Source organism: Nyctereutes procyonoides, unplaced genomic scaffold (assembly GCF_905146905.1).
Source record: "Nyctereutes procyonoides isolate TBG_1078 unplaced genomic scaffold, NYPRO_anot_genome, whole genome shotgun sequence".
Taxonomy (NCBI): Eukaryota; Metazoa; Chordata; class Mammalia; order Carnivora; family Canidae; genus Nyctereutes; species Nyctereutes procyonoides.
Genome location: NW_026575146.1, coordinates 9375244 through 9393522, shown reverse-complemented (window position 1 = coordinate 9393522; position 18279 = coordinate 9375244). Strand labels below are relative to the sequence as shown.

Below are 18279 nucleotides of genomic sequence, written 5' to 3'. Positions count from 1 at the left end.
CTTAGGCCTAAAATGCCTATAGATAGAACCCTATCAAACATGAATTTTAAAAACTTTGGATACAATGGCAAATTATTTCAAAAGGTGGTAAGGATAGTTCCAGAAAATTCTCTTTCCTGTGTATTTATATTAACAGCATATGACCCTAATTTTCAAAATATATTATGCAAACATTTATATTTGCATGCTCGTCAGTTCTTTTTAAATTTCTGACCAATATAAAATGCTTGTTCTCCTGAGAAAACAGTATTAAATCTGTAAAAGTTTTAGTTATTCCTCACTTGTTACTACTGCAAATATTTATCAATAAAACTGATACCAAAAACTTGGCTGCTGATCTTCCCTGTAACGTTCTTATAGTATCTTTGAAACACATGATAGTGCGCAGACTGAGATTGTTGTTCCCAAATACCAGGCTTTACTTATAAATTTGAAATCAGGTTACCTTTCTGTCTCATGTGACTTTGGGCAAACATTATATTGAACCTCTCTGAGCTTGTTTCCTCATCTTCAAGTAGGGATACTCCATTTACAAGGTGGCCATGAGAATTAAAAGAGGTCAACATGGAAAGCATGAAGTGTGACATATATTTATTATTATCAAAATTCTCCAGTTCAATAATTATTCTCACTTCAAAAAATGTATGAATTAAATGCCACTTTAATGCACTTTTCTCTTCTTTTGGAGGTATACTTTAAAAATATGATTTAATTATTCAAACAAATACAACCATGCTTATTTCAAGATGGAGGACCATATGAATCTGTTACTGCTTTGTTCATTAATATGATTCAAATTCAGTCTGCAGTTCATGAACATCACACTGGACCTACAACCAAGAAGTAGGTTTTTTTCAATGACACACATACACGGATATAAATATATAGATGTGTGTATGCAAATGTGTATATAATATTGTAGGCTTAAAATAAATGCTTAAATAAGTAAGATAAAAAATAAATCATTTGAAAATTTTATTTCCAAAGGAAATAAAAAACATTCCCAAGGATAGGAAGAATATAAACATCAAGTAATTTGGCAAATAAATATGTGGAAGTAAAGCTAAAACTAAGTTATGAGAGACTATTAGAAAACATTGATATTGGCATGGAATAGAAAGCATTCTGGTATGATTTTTAAAACAATTTTACCATGAAAATATGAAATTAAAAGAAAAAAGTGGTTGTGTGTTCATAAAATTTTTCATTAAACCTTTTATTTTAGAATAGTTTTAGATTCACAGAAAAGTTGCAAAGATAATACAGAGAGGTTCCATATACTGCACACCCATTGTGACACTTGTCACAACTAATGAACCAATATTGATGCATTAAGTCCACACTTTATTCAGATTTCCTCAGCTTTTAATGTCTTTTTTCTGTTCAAGGATTTCATTCAAGATACATACAACATTTAGTCATCCTGTCTTAAGTTCCTCTTAGCTGCAACAGTTTCTCAAATTTTTTTTTTGCTTTTGATGACCCTGACAGTATTGAAGAATACTGGTCCAGTACTTTGTAAAATGTCCCTTAATTGGAATTTGATGTTTTTCCCATGATTAGACAGGTGTTACCAGTTTCTGGAAGACCACAGAAGTAAAGTGCTATTTATATCAAAGGTACATACCATCATCATGACTTACCACTGTTAATATTAACCTTGACCATCTGGTTGAGGTAGTGTTTATTAGGTTTCACCACTGTAAAGCAATACATTATTAAGAGATCAAATTAGAGGTAAAGATACTGGACATTAACACTGAGCTAAAAAAATTCTAAGCAGAATCCTCAGCACTGCTATTAGGTTCCATTAAATGACTGCTAACATATACCATGAAGAAAATACAATAAACTAGAAATTGAAATGGGAAAATAAAACTCCAAAACTATAGCTTAAATATTCACTTAATGGAGGTGAAAGTGAATTTTTTGCCTTGAACTATCTTTACTTTATCCTCTACATCCCTTGGATAGTAAAGATTTTATTTTAATTGTCAGAAGAGGTAATTTAAATCTATTATTTTTTGCTGAGTGCTTTTCCATATTGTCCTCAACAGAACAATGAACACTGATTATTGAAATAATGTAAAAGACTTGATTTTTTTCTCCCTTGCTCTAACCTATTTGTCATAATATACAACTTCTTGTATATGATTTTAGGGTGTTTGCTAAATATAAAAAATAATTTCAATGTGTTTAGTTTTGTAAGATTTATCATATCGAATGTGTGCAATTTTTTACTACCATGTTCATTGTACTTAATCTATATATCCATATTTTGTAGTCTGCTAATATTAGTGGACCATAAAGGAGTTTTGAATGCATGAATGCAACTTGAGACACATGCTTGGTTATTTGGCACTGTCAGAATACTGTAGGTACTTATAAATTGAATAGATAATCTAGATTATATTTCCTCCAATTTAAGTTGTTTTGGGTTTTTATTTCCCCGCCTTGAATCTATGTTATCTTTTTACCTCTGTACAAATAATAGACTTTCTGAAAATGCTAGAATCTTCGATATGTAATACTCAAATTTGAGCATGACAGTAATGTAAGGAAATTCAGAAGTCTCAAACTATTTTTTTTTTGAGTTTTCAAAGTAAATCAAACTACAGTTGTTTTCATTTGACTATACTGTGGAAACCTTTGGATATTATTGTAAGATGCACATGCGTTACACTTTTTTAAAATGTTTTGAATTAATAAAGAATTCACCATTGTATCTGTAGAGCAAATTACTGTTTCCTCATTGGTGTAACAGTCAAGAGTAAAAAGTACACTTACTTATATTACTTAAATTGCTTATGCATCTTAGGGAATATAATTTCTGGTCGGATTCTTTACAGTGTTCCATAAAGTTATCGCTTCTCACACTTTTTCACCTTTATAAATAATAAAGTATATTCTTGAAATAACTTGTTATGAGAACTCAGCTGAGAGAGATTAATCGTGTTGAGTTCAAAAGACTCCCGCCATTTCTATGGTTTTAAAAAAAATTTCCCTGTGGCGCAGTGGCTTAGCACCGCCTTCAGCCCAGGGTGTGACCCTGGAGACCCTGGATGGAGTCCCAGGTCAGGCTCTCTGTGTGGAGCCTGCTTCTCCCTCTATCTGTATCTCTGCCTCTCTCTCTGTGTGTCTCTATGAATAAATAAATAAAATCTTTTTAAAAAAATTTAGTTTAAAAAAAATAAAAAAATAAATTAAAAAAATTCAAAGTGGAGTTTAGATTTGGGAAATAACTGATTCTAATAAAGTCAAAAAATGGCCTGCTCAGTCCTGTTCTATACTCGGATCAGAATTAAAATAAAATGGGTTTCAACCACTATCTTAAACAATTTTATCAAGTAATGTGGCTTGAATACACAAAGTGAAACGAATAATTGAGGTAATTACTTGGAGCGTTTAAGTAGCAATACCTGTTTTCTGCTCTATACAATTTGGAGTCATCTCATTCCTTCCTCCACTTTGCATTTTTATGTAGACCTAAGGAATGAATAGAGACGATGCAAGCTCACTTTACAAGAATTTTACTTCACCTTAATAGTTTTGATTAGACGACTTAGGGATGACCTAACCTTGTCAAAGGCTCCCGTATATACCATTTGGTTAAAAAAAAAAAAACAAAAACAAAAAAACACGAGTTTACAGTATTTCAGCTCTCTCAACAGTGAAAACATTTAGAACACCCTGCGCAAACCAGTTAGGTAGTGGGAGTTCCCAGGCTGAGTCAGCCTTTGCATCCCCAGGACTGTCTTGGTTTTATTTATTCCTTCATATCCATCCCTCGGGTGGCTCTGAAAAGCTCTTTTGAAAGGTGCAAAGCATTATACAAACAAGCCACAGTATCCCAGGCACCAATCCGCTATCTCAAGGTTTTTGGAGAGAGATGGAGGAGGTTGGGCTACCGAAGGCGGGGCTCTGAGGCTTTGCTGCGCTGTGGTTTACCGCAACGTGGAATCGCTCAATCCCTTTCCAAGGTAGCTAACGGCAACTAGGAGGAGGATGGATGGGCAGCCGACTCGCTGAGGAAGGAAGGAAGTTTGACAGCGAGTAAATGACGTGGCACCTAAGGGGGCAGGAAAGCAGATCTGGGGAAACCCCTCTCCTGGCTGCCTTCGAGTCCGCTAGCCCCGCCCTCATTAACACGAGCCTTACCCACCGTCGAAAAGAGGCACGAGCAGAGGAAAAGGAAGAGCCGTAGCCACACGTACACGCGGCGAGGCCCAGCCTACAGCTCACTCTCGGAGACGAAAAGCCCGGCTGGCGCTGCAGGACTTCCGGGGCTGTGTCCTCAGCTCCCCTCCCCCCCCTGCGGGGCTCGAGTCCTCACCCAGGGCTCGGGAACTACATCCTCGACGTCGGAAAACCGCGTGGCAGGCTGCAGCATCCGCCTTCCAGAACAGCACACCGCCCGACCAGACTCAGACAGGCGTTTCCGACCCGGCTTCTAAAGATGCCGACGGTCCCCGGACCCACTCCCACCACTTCCCGCCCCGCCCCCTTCCGGCCTCTGCGAATCCCGCGGGGTTTAAATGCCGGCCGGGAAGTTCCCACCCAAGCTTTCGGGAGGCCCTTTAAAGCTGGCGCGCGCGCTGGGCGGGGGCGGGGCCCGCCCAGTTCTCGCCGGCTTCCAAACTCCGCGCGGTGTCGCGAGACTCGCTGTCCGACACTTCCGGCTCTGGTAGACGTCCCAGGCTGCCCCCTCAGCGATGCGGTCCCGGTTTCTATGGAGTGCTGTTCGTCATCTGTGGGCCCGCCGGCTGGTCCGCCCGGCCCGCCGGCACCTAACCTGCGGGAGCCTGCCGCTGGAGGAGCTGTTCGCCCGAGGCGGGCCCTTGCGGACCTTCCTGGAGCGCCAGGCAGGCTCCGAAGCCCGGCTGCAGGTCAGGGGGGCTGAGCTGCTGGCGGCGGCCCAACTGCTGAGCGAGAAGGAGCGGGAGCTACAGGACACCGAGCAGTTGCTACGCGGTGAGAGCCGGGCCCAGGGGGACGGGCAGATTCTGGGCTCTTCGTTGGTCTTTCCCGCTAAGCCGCTGGGCAGGTGTTCACACCTCCCGAGTTAGTTCTTTACTCATTTGGAATTTTTTCTTTTCTTTTTTTTTTTTTTTGGTTTAGATCGGAGGTGGAGGCGTCACTGTGCGTTCTCACCTCATCGTCGCCTGTGTGAGCCCTGTGCTCACTGGTCACAATGTTCCGCCCCCTTGTACAGGATTTCAGTGTATTGATAGGCTAAGGTCGGCAGATCTCCAGCTCACCAAGGACAAACGAGGGACTGTCCCCAAATAAGGGCTTGAGAGCAGTGTTTGTTAGAGTTGTGGTAAAGGGGCCATCTGCGATATTCAAGAGAGGTGCACGCTAAAACCAGACTTTGGACTCACAGTCGGAGACCTAAAAAGATGCGCTTTTAACGGGTTTCCTAAAGTGATCGGTGTGCATTCGACTGCTAATGGGTCCTAAGTTTCTGCATTTCTGCAAACTCCCCTGGACCGCGCTTTGGCTAGTATGGCTCTAGAGAGGGCCACAGTCTCTTCGGGGAGAGAAAATTAGTACTAGAGCCTCAAAATGAGACTAGATATCCGAATAGACACCTGGGGGAAGCAAGGAGAACTTGTTGGGAAGGCCTCGTGCAGGGATAAAGGGCCACCCTACAGGATATTAATAGTTTATTTAACCGCTGTTGATCTTTTACCACACTCTGGCCTTTGCGTAACTGTTTTCACGTATTCACTCATCCAGTTCACACATCAAACTATTAAGTAGGTACTATTAGCCTTATGGGCCAGGAGAGGAACATGAGAAATAGAGGTAAAATAACTACTCAGGCCAGACAGCTTTCAAGGAATGGAGTTTAGACTGGGCTGACTCCAAATCTTTAATCACTGTACTCTTTGTTAACCCAGGAAGAGGAGAGGTTATCAGGAGTGGCAGGTTGAAACATTTTCTAAGGAGAGTAGGGGGAGAGATGTGAATACTAATTTTAGAAAGTTGATCATGGGACGCCCTGGTGGCTCAGCGGTTTAGCGCTGCCTTCAGCCCAGGGTGTGATCCTGGAGCCCGGGATCGAGTCCCACGTCGGGCTCCCTGCGTGGAGCCTGCTTCTCCCTCTACCTGTGTCTCTGCCTCTCTCTCTGTGTCTCTCATGAATAAATAAATAAATAATCTTTAAAAAAAATTAAAAAGTTGATTTTATCTTGTTGGCAGAAGAGAGCCAGTGGAAGCTTTTGGATGGGGGAGTGAATGATAGAAATGGCTTTCTTGCTAGGAAAGCTTGATTTGTGGTAGTTTCAAAGTCAACCTGTAACGAGATTGCAGATGCCATGGAAAACAACATCAATGCGGTAGTTTAGGTGAGAGTCAAAGAGCCTCTAAATGAAGTTATTTAAGAGAAAAGGTGGATGCCCAGAAAGGGCGCGGGGGGGGGGGGGGGAATTAATTACGCATATTGGGAAAAATACTTTTGGGGAAAAACTAAATTGGTTTCATAGCTTAGACCAAGCTTAAAATCAAGTGGATTTAAGGGTTAAAACTAAGCCTGAATAATCAGCATATACTTGACAAAGTAAAGCTTGGGAGCAGATGAGAATGTTCAGGAAGAATTTGTAGAGACAGAAATAGGACACTAACAAAAGCAGAAATACATAGTATTTGAGGAACAGGCAGAGGAGGAAGCTATAAAAGATCAAGAAAAACAGGCAGAACTTTGGGAACTTGAACAAGAGAAATGAAGCAGTAAAGACCAATTAAAATTTCAAGTAGGGAATTGTTGATACCTTAGAAAGGGCTCATCTTTTCAACTCAGGCTGAAGTAAGCCTGTAGATTTGGCAATTTTGTCATGGGTGATTTTAATAAAAATGGTGTTATTATGAAATCAGATATAACAGCTGGAGAAGTAAATGAGAATTAACAAATTATAGTGGGGAAAACATAAATAAATAAACTGGTAGGCAGAGGAGAAGGCAGGCATGTGATAGTGGCCTGTCAACATGTTGATTAATAATATTGAATGAAAAAACTAGTGTAGTTCCATGGCCTAGGAGTAACTCCTCAGTCCAAACTCTAAAGCCATTAGCCACAAATGGCTAATGAGCACCTGTAACATAGCTAGTTTGAGTTGAGATGTGCTGTAAGGGTAAAAACAGATTTCAAAGACCTAATATACAAAATAATTTTTAATATTTTTAAAGTACATGTTGAAATGATAATATTTTGGTTATACTGGGTTAAATGAAATGTAGTATTAAAATTAAATTACTGTGACTTTAGTTCCAGTCTCCTTAGCCTTACAGAAGAATTGCATTTCAGAATTGAAAGGCACCTTAGAGGTTATCCAGCCCAGTCCTTCATTTTTCTCAAGATAATGGAGATTCAGAGAGGTTGGATATGTTGCCCTAAGAGAACCTTTAGTGGTTGAACTACGACTAGAATTCATTTTTCCTTTTTCTACTTCAACACATTTGCCATTTCAGCAAATTTCTTCCATGCCAAATTTGTGCCAGAATAATTTCCTGCCTTTCCACCAACACTTCCCATCATTGCTTATCTCATGGTTTGTGTTGTCCTTACCTCTCCTTTTTCCGCCCTTCCCCAAAATAAACAAAAAACAATCTTTAGTGTGCTATCATTTTAATATTTAACCACCTAGTGTTTTAGGTTGTTATTCTTTGTTTTTCTCCCTAAGAAAAATAAAAAGAAACTAAAATTATCTAAAACTCTGCCTTGAGGGCAGGTCTTACATATTAGTTCCCAGCATAGTTGGTTCCTCATAAATGAACAAACATATAAACTGATACTTTGTAAAGGTCCAGTCTCAACAAAGAGAGCTATTTGTAAGAGCTAAAAAAATTTCCCTTCTCTCCTTTTTGTAGGTTGCCTGTTGTCCATAGGGTAAAGGGATGAGACGGCATATTTTATAGGGTAAAAATGAAAACTCAAAAGATGAAATAAGCGAGTAAAGCGAGTTGTGGGGGGAGTACTTCATGCAGACGTTCTGTGAATATTAGGAGGATCTAAATGTTTGGGTGGATATTTATTTTATATTAATGAAATATAATGTGTTTGTTAAAGAGATAATAAGTAACTTTCAGTTTTTTAATTCAATTGTAGTTTAACTGATGGAGCCTTCTGTTCCTCTTCTGTTCTAACTACTGGATGTATTTGTTTTTATATAGTCTAAGTTGGAAAACTAAAAGCATGTTTGTTAATATGAATATTTCATGGAGGTAGAGTTATAGAATAGTTTAATAGCTTCTTTATTTTTCTTGTAGATTCTTTTTTATTTTATACTTCTGTCATCAGGAAAAAGGTTTGTTTAAAGTTACATGCTAATAAACACTAATGTATAAAATGCTACTTTTAATTAATGGCAGCTATTAAAAGGACAAGAAAGACATTTTATTTTTCCCTTTAGCTACAGTAATAATAAAATGATCTTGAATTATGTTGGCAATTTGACATTAAGGAAACCTAATCTACTGTTTTATTTTCACATTCTCAGATGAAAATGAAGATTTAAGGAAACTTGCAGAGAATGAAATAACCTCATGTCAAAAAGAAATAACTCAGTTGAAGCACCAGGTATGGTATCTGTACAAAGAATAAAGCATTTGTGCTATTACTTTTAATGAATTTTATTAGGAGTTTATAAAAACAACTCAAGAACTAAGTAGCTTGTTAGTATTTAGAATTATAGGGTTTTTTAAAGCAGGATAAAGCATACTCCATGTGACCCTTTTTTTCATACTAAAAGGATTGGAGAGCTGTGGGGGGGTGGAAAGTGACTGTTACATTGATAAGATTTTTCGGAGAAGTAGTGAAATAAATATCAGTATTGTTTTCCCCCTCTTTAGGTATTTTAAGAGAGGTGAGAGTGGGGTAGATGATGGGTAGAAGAGGTTTTGGAGAAGTAGTAGATCGTAAGCTCCTTGGCAGCAGAAGTATTTCTGTACCTTTTATCCCTGACACTATTAGAGGTCAAGACCTAGAGTAGGCCTTTGGGCTTTTAGAACTGAATTATAAGGCTTTGGTTTTACATCTAGGAGAATATATAGGCATTAGATGAAAAGTAATCATTATATTAAATTAGAACCACTCTTTGTTATTCTGGAAACCAGAGCTTAAAGATTTATAATAGTTATCTCTGAGGATATAAATAAAAGGACATGGTAGGTAAGGGGCCAGAAAAGGGGGTGCTTAAAGATTCTGTCTTTTATCTAGTCAGATATGGACTCATCAAAAGTTAATATCCTTACCAACCATTCCAGAGGGAAGGTTCTACTATGAAGTGAAAAGTCTCATGTAATTTAACTTCTACCCATTTTCTAATTTTTTTGTGAAATAGAAGCACATATGTATTAAAGGTTTCTGTTCATTGAATAGTGTTAATTAACAAACACGTAAATTCAATCATTTACTCAAGATTTGAATGATCATGTTATAGCCAGAAATATAGAAAGGTAGTATCAACCATAAATCCCAACCAACATGAAGTATGATATTTCAAAATTCAGGCAGACCTGGGTTCAAGTTCTAGTTCTTACACTTTCTAGTTGTATGTTTTGGGGCAGCTAGATCAAATAATTAAACTAAGCTTAAACTGAGTTTTCACATCTTAAGTAGATCCATTAATACTACTTCCCAAGACTGACTTAAGAATTAAAGTATATAAAGTGCTTAGCGTAGTGCCTGTCATAATTTAAGGGACCAATAAATATTGGTAACTTTTCTTATTTAATTCACCTAATCTAAGAAGCTTTTATTCCGTGTCCCTTAATTAGTACACACTGAAGGGAAGGAGGACTGATCTAGGCAGCAGGATTTGAGTTTTTATGCCTCTCTGCCAACAAACACTTTTCCCTTTAGCAAGTCATTTAGTCTCTGCCTCATTTTCCTTGACATGTAAAATGAGGGAAGAGGGCCAGATCATCTATCATTTCTTAGGGCCTTTTCAGTTCCAGGATTATAAATTTATCTTCCAAATTAAAGAAACTTAAAAAGATACAATTTGAGTTTTTTTTTTTTCTTTTCTTTACTGCCATACTAGGCTATAGATTTCAAAAGGATAGAGTTAAGAATCTTCTCTTTCATTCTACACACAATATAGTGTCCTACTCACAACAAGCTCTTAATTATTAATTAAATAAATAAAGTTTACATGAGGGACGCCTGGGTGGCTCAGCGGTTAAGCGTGTACCTTCAGCCCAGGGTGTGATCCTGGAGACCCAGGATCGAGTCCCACATCGGGCTTCCTGCATGGAGCCTGCTTCTCCCTCTGTGTCTCTGCCTCTCTCTGTGTGTCTCTCATGAATAAATAAATAAAATCTTAAAAAAAAAAAAAAAAGTTTACATGAACACCAAAAGAAACAAATCCATACTGTAAGTTTCAGCTGGACTTTATAGCATTTATAATTGAAACACTAATATTTTATAGAAGTTGTGCATTACTATATGGTTCTCATTAGCAAGACAGTTGAAGAGCAATTGGAAATATTGTTTGTTTAGGGAAACTTCAGGTAAATTAAATATTTAAAATCCTGCATCGAACAAAATAAAATAAAATAAAATAAAATTCTGCATCTAGGGGGTCTCTGGGTGGCTCAGCGGTTGACCGCCTGCCTTCAGCCCAGGGTATGATCCTGGAGTCCCGGAATCGAGTTCCACGTCAGGCTCCCTGCATGGACTCTGCTTCTCCCTCTGCGTGTGTCTCTGCCTCTCTCTGTGTCTCTCATGAATAAATAAATAAAATATTTTTAAAAATCCTGCATCTAATCATTTAGTTATTTTTTGTTAAGTTTTAAATAATTCCTAATTCTAGGAGGGGTGATATTTTTGTATTTACAGATTATCTTACTTTTGGTTCCCTCAGAAGAAACAGATAAGAATGATTTGATCCTGGAGGTAACTGCAGGAGTTGGGGGTCAGGAGGCAATGTTGTTTACTTCAGAGATGTTTGATATGTATCAGCAATATGCTGCTTTTAAAAGATGGCATTTTGAAACCCTGGAATATTTTCCAAGTGAAATAGGTAAACTGTTTAATTTGTTTTGGGAAAAGTACAGATTTAATTTATCCATATGTGTCCTAGCATAAGGGTGGAAAGACCATGACTAAACTCTAGAATTTATTGGTAAGGAAGCTTACCTGATCTTATGCTCATCATTTACTCAGTAATTTTGAATGCAAACATACAAATTTTGAAGTGACCTATAAAATGTTAGTCATTCACTACTCACCACTGAATGATTAATGGTTTTTAAAAGTGGTCTTTTAGACATGTTATTGAAGCAGTTGATTAATACCATAAATACTTTGTGTAGTGATTATTAGTAATAAAGGTATTAAGTATTAAAACACTGAATATCATGGACTTGCTAAAGTTTTCAATACCTTTTACATTCTGTATGCTTATATTGTTTTGTAGTTCTTTTAAATATATTTCAGGGTGGTAGAAGTGATGGTCAATTGTTTATCGCGAGAATAATACTTCTGTTCTTCTAATATTTTCAAGGTGGCCTTAGACATGCATCTGCTAGCATTGGGGGTTTAGAAGCCTATAAACACATGAAATTTGAAGGAGGTGTGCACAGAGTACAAAGAGTGCCAAAGACAGAGAAGCAAGGCCGCATCCATACTAGCACCATGACTGTAGCAATCTTACCCCAACCGACTGAGGTAAGGCATCAGTCTCCTCTCCTTGGAATCCTGCGCCCAGCACAGTGCCTTGCTCCCTGATCACTTTATTGAACTGATATTCAATATTGAAGTCCTTTTCTTATCATTTGGCCTTCATCACATATTTTAGGTTTTGTGAAGAATCTGTTACCTTCATCCAAAAAGTATGATTTCACAATAGATGTAACAAAGGACCTAATGTAATGTAACGTAATGTAAAAAAGGACCTAATGTTGCATTATTTATTAGTTTTTCTCCACACTAAACTTAAAGTAGTTATTCTGCGATCATCTCTATAGGAGAATCTACCTACTTTAAATAGAGTTTAATACTAATTACTTTTTACAATGATTTTTGCTTTGTCTTGACTTTCCAAGAGTGTTTAATATCAAGAATGCTGTTTTAACAAAGTAACTACTTAACATTAAAATGGGAATATATTGTTACAATGTTCATAATGAGTACACTTCATTCTCATAACCAAATTCTTAGTCTATATAATGTTTGTAAAAAAAAAAAAAAAAAGAATTGTTTGCTTTCATTCCTTCTGCTGAAGGTGACAGGAAATATAGGACTTGTTTTTCAGGATGAAACATGAATGATTGGTGAAGAAGGAAGTTTAATTGAGGGTTTCTATTAATTTTGGAGAAAGGTTCTATTTGACTCTAAGTTCCATTTTTTAGATCTAATTTTTGTGTGAACCCTAGAGGAAGAACAGAACAGTTAAGGAAGAATGTGAAGTAGAATAAATGGCAGGAGCCACACTAGATACCAGTCACTTTTGTTTAAGCATCTTGGAGACAGAAGTAGTTTACAGAAAAAGATGGGGTGAAGTCTGTACCTAATGCTTCTAGCAACTGTATGATGGAGCCACATGGAGACAGGCTACATGTAGGGCCTGTGAATGGTAGAAGTCCTGCTTCCAGGGTTGTAGATGTGTCACAGAGTGGTCCACAGCTGTTCATGAAACAGCTTTTTAAATCTAGTGCTTCAGATGGTGACTCAGATGGGACGAGCATTACACTGGTATCACATCCTAGTGTATGTATGACTTCTTGGCTTTGCTCTGTGCCATTTCCATGTGCCTCTCCTCTGTCTTCAGATATATTTAACTCCTCCTTTATTTAAAATGAAACAAAATAAGCCTACCCTTAGTTCCTAAGATAGCATTGTTTTTTTTTTTTTCCTGTGTTAAAGCCTTTTTAAACTCAGAAATAATCCACAAAAGCCTACGTAAGTTCCTATATTCACATTTCTGATATTAACAAAGTTCTTCTGTTGTGAGGTAAGGAGGTTAATTTACAGAGAAGTCTAGTTTTTGAGGATTTGGAGGGTTTCCATTTTTTATTATATTTTGATCCACTACTCTTCCAAAAATGAGACTTTTAAAAATGGTACCCTTCCATCTACTTTATATTCTTAAAATTAAACCTTTTTAATCTTATATTAATTCTATATATGTATAAATGGATAGTTCTTTCCTTTGAATAGCTCATATACATGTGATATTTTTCAATCCCAGTATTTCCTCTTGTGTATAGATTAATCTGGTGATTAACCCAAAAGATTTAAGAATTGATACTAAGCGAGCCAGTGGAGCTGGAGGACAGCATGTAAATACCACGGACAGTGCTGTCCGGATAGTTCATCTTCCAACAGGTACGCACTTAGCCCTTCAACATAAAACTTTGAAGAAAGAAATCAAATTCTGAATAACTTGACTAATTTTCCACTGTAATAGATCTTCAACTACCAGATATACACTCCTAAGGATTATTATTAAATACTTTATTTAGAATCCTTAGATGAAACTCTGCGGGATAATTGCAAAGCCAGGAAGATGGAGGGATCTAAGCCCAGAGAATTACCATATTGGTGACCATGAAGAAAAGATAGTCCTTCCAGGTAGCTTCCTAAAGTTTATATTTAGTAAATATCACTATTAAAAGAAAATCCGGGGTGCCAGGCTGGCTCAGTCAGTAGAGCATGTGACTCTTGATCTCAGGGTTCTGAGTTCAAGCCCCATGTTGGTATGGAGCCAACTCAAAATTAAAAAAGAAAATAATAAGAAAATCCAAAATCCTCAGAATGAAGTCATTATCATGGGTTCTTTGTCAGAAAATGCTCTAAATCACTAGTTTTTAGCCTTCTTTGAAGGGAGGGGGACATGGACTCTTCAGTTTCTCAAGAAAATGAAAGCTTGGACTTGCTACCCAGAAACACGCTCACAGGTGAAGTGCTGCACTTAACTTCCAGGGCTGCTGCTTCATTAAGTCCACCCATAAATGTCCAGCAGTTCTGATTATAGATAGGCAGTGGAGCTACATCTAGATATTTTTTATGTCTTCAATATACTATCAGGTAGAACTAAACATACTTTACAGTCATTACTGCAGCGATTTACATGTGATAAAGAGCATATAGATAGCAAACCTCAGTTATCTAGAAAGATTATAAAAATCTCTTACTATGACCAATCTCAAATATGCATGGATCGGCATATGGATGGTAGGAGTTTTTGGTTTTCCTTTTTTTTTTTTTTTCTTAAATATTAGGAAAGCCTCAAGTTAAACTCTAAGATGATGTCTATGTAATACATAGTATATAAACAGGAATAGGAAAAAAAATGGATGAAAGTCCTCATAAAAATATGGATAGTGACTATCTCTGGTAGTAGGATTAACTTTTAAAATTTTTGTTTCTGTGATGAGTAATTACTGCTTTAAAAAAATTATGGTGGCCAGCTAAGGGTATGGGAAAACAACCCAAATTGAATGATTAAATGCATATTGTTCAGTATGTCTGCCTTCAGTATGAACATATTTTGCACTATAGCATATCAAGCCTAAATGTTCATTTTTCTCAGAACTCTATAAAAATTATTTGTTTATAGTTTTCCCTTTTTTATTAGAGTTCTATTTTTTCTCCTCATAAAGGAAGAAGAAAAAGAAGGAAAAAGAATATTCCTTGATAATAAATGAAGAAGATTTTCCTATTAAAACTCTTTAATTCTCATAACACTATTCAGGTGTTGTTTCTGAATGCCAACAAGAGAGATCTCAACTGAAAAATAGAGAGATGGCTATGAAAAAGCTACGTGCAAAACTGTATAGCATGTATCTAGAAGAAGAAACAAGTAAAAGATACAGTGCTAGAAAGATTCAGGTAAAGTGAATATAAAAAATGCTCTAAAGTATAAAATATTTTTAGATAACCCAGTTCTTATATATGTTAAAATTGTTCCAATGTATTTGTTAAAATAAGGAAACAATTCAAGTAGCTGAACCGAAGGTTATATTTGTTTTATAGTAATCTTAAATTTCTGCCCTGGTTTCTATATTCAGCGGCTTGTTTTTCTCAGACTTTTAATGAAAGTTACTAAAAAGGGATATATAGAATCCTCATTTTTTAATCCTTTGAAAATTATGGAAGAAAGTTGGAAAGCAAACAACTTACTTTCTTCGTGTTTGGTATTTAATTTTGTAACTACAGCACCCTTTATTAGTTCCTTTTTACGGGAATTCATTGCTGTCAATACTTCCAGTGACAAATATAAATGTATGTATTTAGCTACCATTTGAATACCATCCCTATGCTAGGCTAAATGTGTACATCATCACGGCGTAGTAGGTATTATTTGTCTGTATTTTATAGATAGGAAACTAAAGTTTAAAGTTGAAATAAATGCATGAAGCCATAGAGCACTGAAATGGCAAAAAGATCAAATGCTACAACTCTGTTGGCCTTTAAAGCCAGTATTCTTTATTTATTAATGCTTCCATGTTATTTGATGATTCAAAATGTTTAAAACTTGGTTCTTACATTGTGTGTCAAATTATAAATCAAGAGCTTAATCTCCAGATAAGTTAAATTTGTAGGTTTAGTTGCTCTGAATCTAACTGTATCTCATATCTTTTTATATAGGTTGGAACTAAAGGAAGGTCAGAGAAAATAAGAACATACAATTTTCCACAGAATCGGGTCACAGATCACAGAATAAACAAGTCACTTCATGATCTTGAAACTTTTATGCAAGGGGAGTATTTACTGGATGAACTTGTACAGTCCTTGAAGGACTATGCTGACTATGAATCATTAGTAGAAATTATTTCCAAAAAAGTTTAAATTGATTATTAAAGACTTGTATAGCAAATCATACTGTGTGTAAAGAATAGTAATCTCTTAAAAAACAGGAGTTAACTCAGTTGGAAGTAATGTATGTACTTTTAAGGCATAATTTATATAAATCTTCTCTCAGTATATTAGTAAAAAATATACAACAGTACAATCATTACTCTGGTTATATATTTTGGACTCTTCCTATGAGAAGTACACAAACAAAAACAGTATTTTATGTAAAATGTTTAACAAATGATCACAAATTTGGTTTAACTTATGAAAAACTTCAAACATAAAATAATAGTAACATGATAATAAATGTTATATTAATCAAAGTCTGGTTAAGAGACAGAAAGCATACCATGAATTTGAACAGGAATTCCTAGTTAATATCAGCTCTTTTGTGAGAAGACGAACTCCAGAGAATTGAGTCCTATAAGGGAAGGAAGCGTGAGAAAGCCCGCCTGAGACTGCACAGCAGTAAAAGACTGTGGTGCGGATGGAGGGCCAGAGTGAGTACTGAAGTCCTTACTGTACTTGATATAAAGAAACAGGAGGACCCCCCTCCCCCCCCCGCCATTGTTCTCCACCGATGTGTGTGATCCTTCACTGCAAGAAAGAGTAGTAAAGTCACCTTGTTTAACTAGGGAAGGGAAGGAAGAAAATGCAGGAAAAGTCCCTTATCCCATAAAGTAGTGAGAGAAAAGCTGGAAATGCTGCTCTCAATGACTCAAGTTTTTGAAAACATGAGAGATACTAAAGACTACAATTATGAGAAGAGCTCTACCTGGTAGATAATGAATAAACATCGAATTTATAGTAGTTACAACGAGGCAGGATTTCCAGAGAAATAAAATGATTTAATTAAGGTTCTATGACTGAAGTGTTAAAAAAGTATGAAATGGTTCACTCCTCCAATTCCATGCCTTTCTCTATTTGTTGGTATCTACAGTAATCTGAATCCTTGTAAGCATATATACTACATAAATTTATACTGTTGTGGAGTAATGTGTTTTTTCCCGTAAGTCAACTTGTATTAGCCAAATTTCCTTCAGGGCCCTAGCTTGTGCTAACTTTCAGAGTAATTTTATCTTGCTAATTTATTCTTAGAATTTTAAAGCTGGCCAGAGGTTATCAAATACATCAGAGAATTTTGAGAAAAATCACTCTCTGCTTATGAAAGCCCCTCTACCTTCACAAGAACGTTTGATGAAATGGCTTCCAGTGACCCATCCAGCTCAAGAGAGAAAGACCTCATTAGGCCATATTCTGTTCCTCCCATGCAAGCCTGCATCTGCCAGTTTGTTTCTTTTGCTTCCTTTTTGAATGAAAGGGACATCTACACATTACTAAATATTACAACATACTATTACGTAATTTATCTTGAACTCTTCTCATAGGTAATATTAGAGGAGCTGGATTGAGATTATGAGGGATCTTGAATGTTGGATTTCATTCTGTAAACAAGAGGAAGCTATTAAAAGTTATTACCCACCCCACCCCCACCCCTCTCCACTCCCTTACTCCTGGCCCCATGGGAAAAGGTGTGAGGTGGAAAAGAGCTTTTGATCAATTTTTAAACTTCCTGTCCATTAGAACATCACAGCTGGTTAGAAATCATCAGAATACCTAGGTAGTTCTAACAATGTAAGATACGTATCAGTAGGTGTATTATGAACACATACCAGGGTAATTGGGTGATTGTCAGATTCTGGTCTGTGAACTGACATTAGCTTCCACTTCACTCACAAATCTGTATCAGTTACTCCTAGATTAATGAATATAATTTTTGGTACCTAGGGAAAGGTAAGGGTAGAGCAACACAGTCTTGGCACAAAGCTACTGGAACCCCAAGTCTAACATTGTAAGAGCCTTGGGATTTGCAGCTGTCTGCACAAACAGTGCATCTATTCAGTTATCTTCATTATAAGCCATGCATTGTTGCTCCTGTCTGCCCTTGCTTGTGCTGCCCTCCCTACCTAGAACAGACTCTTGGCTTAGCTCAACAGACAGACTTCAAAGTCCAACTTAAGGGGCACCGTAGCCGCTAGGCAAAATTAACTGCTCTTCATTGGTATGCACAATACTATACCAGGATGACAACATTTATAGCAAGGTAATAACCTTATTGGTTCACTCCTATCTCAAGATTGTGTTTAATAAGGAAACGGGAAAGAGTGAGGGAATAGAATAAGCATGTTGCCAGACTTCTCACATTGTCTCATTAATGAACAAAATGTTTTCTTAATTCTTGTTTCCCCAGGACCTAACAATATGCTACAAAGCCTATTCTAAAGGCTCTCTAAAGGCTCGATTCTAAAAGGCAATTATAACTAAAGTATTTGTCTACAAATCTGATGTATTGTTCAGAAAAAAACAATAGAGTTTAATTTCAAAGTGGCCTAACAACAGCAGTTAATCAAAATTCATTCAGCTGGAAGAGCAATTTCGAAGATGCATAAACAGACAATCACTGTGTTTAAAATTTA

At 36.9% G+C, this 18279-nt stretch overlaps 1 protein-coding gene across 4 annotated transcripts; it reads left to right on the top strand.

Moving 5' to 3' along the window:
- Nucleotides 1–4680: 4680 nt before the first annotated feature.
- Nucleotides 4681–15827, top strand: MTRF1L (mitochondrial translation release factor 1 like). 4 transcript variants are annotated; one of them, XM_055311692.1, is made up of 7 exons: nt 4681–4971; nt 8499–8578; nt 10841–11024; nt 11508–11671; nt 13213–13330; nt 14700–14836; nt 15596–15827. In XM_055311692.1, exons 1-7 carry the CDS (start codon nt 4713–4715, stop codon nt 15794–15796), a joined length of 1143 nt encoding a protein of 380 aa, XP_055167667.1. In that variant the 5' UTR covers nt 4681–4712; the 3' UTR covers nt 15797–15827. The 4 variants fall into 4 exon arrangements, with proteins under 4 accessions (XP_055167667.1, XP_055167669.1, XP_055167670.1 ...); XM_055311694.1 differs by lacking the exons at nt 14700–14836; nt 15596–15827 and adding exons at nt 13468–13576; nt 14608–14647; XM_055311695.1 differs by lacking the exon at nt 15596–15827 and having other exon boundaries at nt 14608–14830.
- Nucleotides 15828–18279: the final 2452 nt, after the last annotated feature.

What these genes read in the sequence shown, in the direction of transcription:
- MTRF1L (XM_055311692.1), top strand. Translation starts at nt 4,713, where the DNA reads ATGCGGTCCCGGTTTCTATGGAGTGCTGTTCGTCATCTGTGGGCCCGC. An exon ending in ATATTTTCCAAGTGAAATAG is followed by an intron (nt 11,025 to 11,507) that starts GTAAACTGTTTA and finishes AATATTTTCAAG; the next exon opens with GTGGCCTTAGACATGCATCT. An exon ending in ACAGTGCTAGAAAGATTCAG is followed by an intron (nt 14,837 to 15,595) that starts GTAAAGTGAATA and finishes CTTTTTATATAG; the next exon opens with GTTGGAACTAAAGGAAGGTC.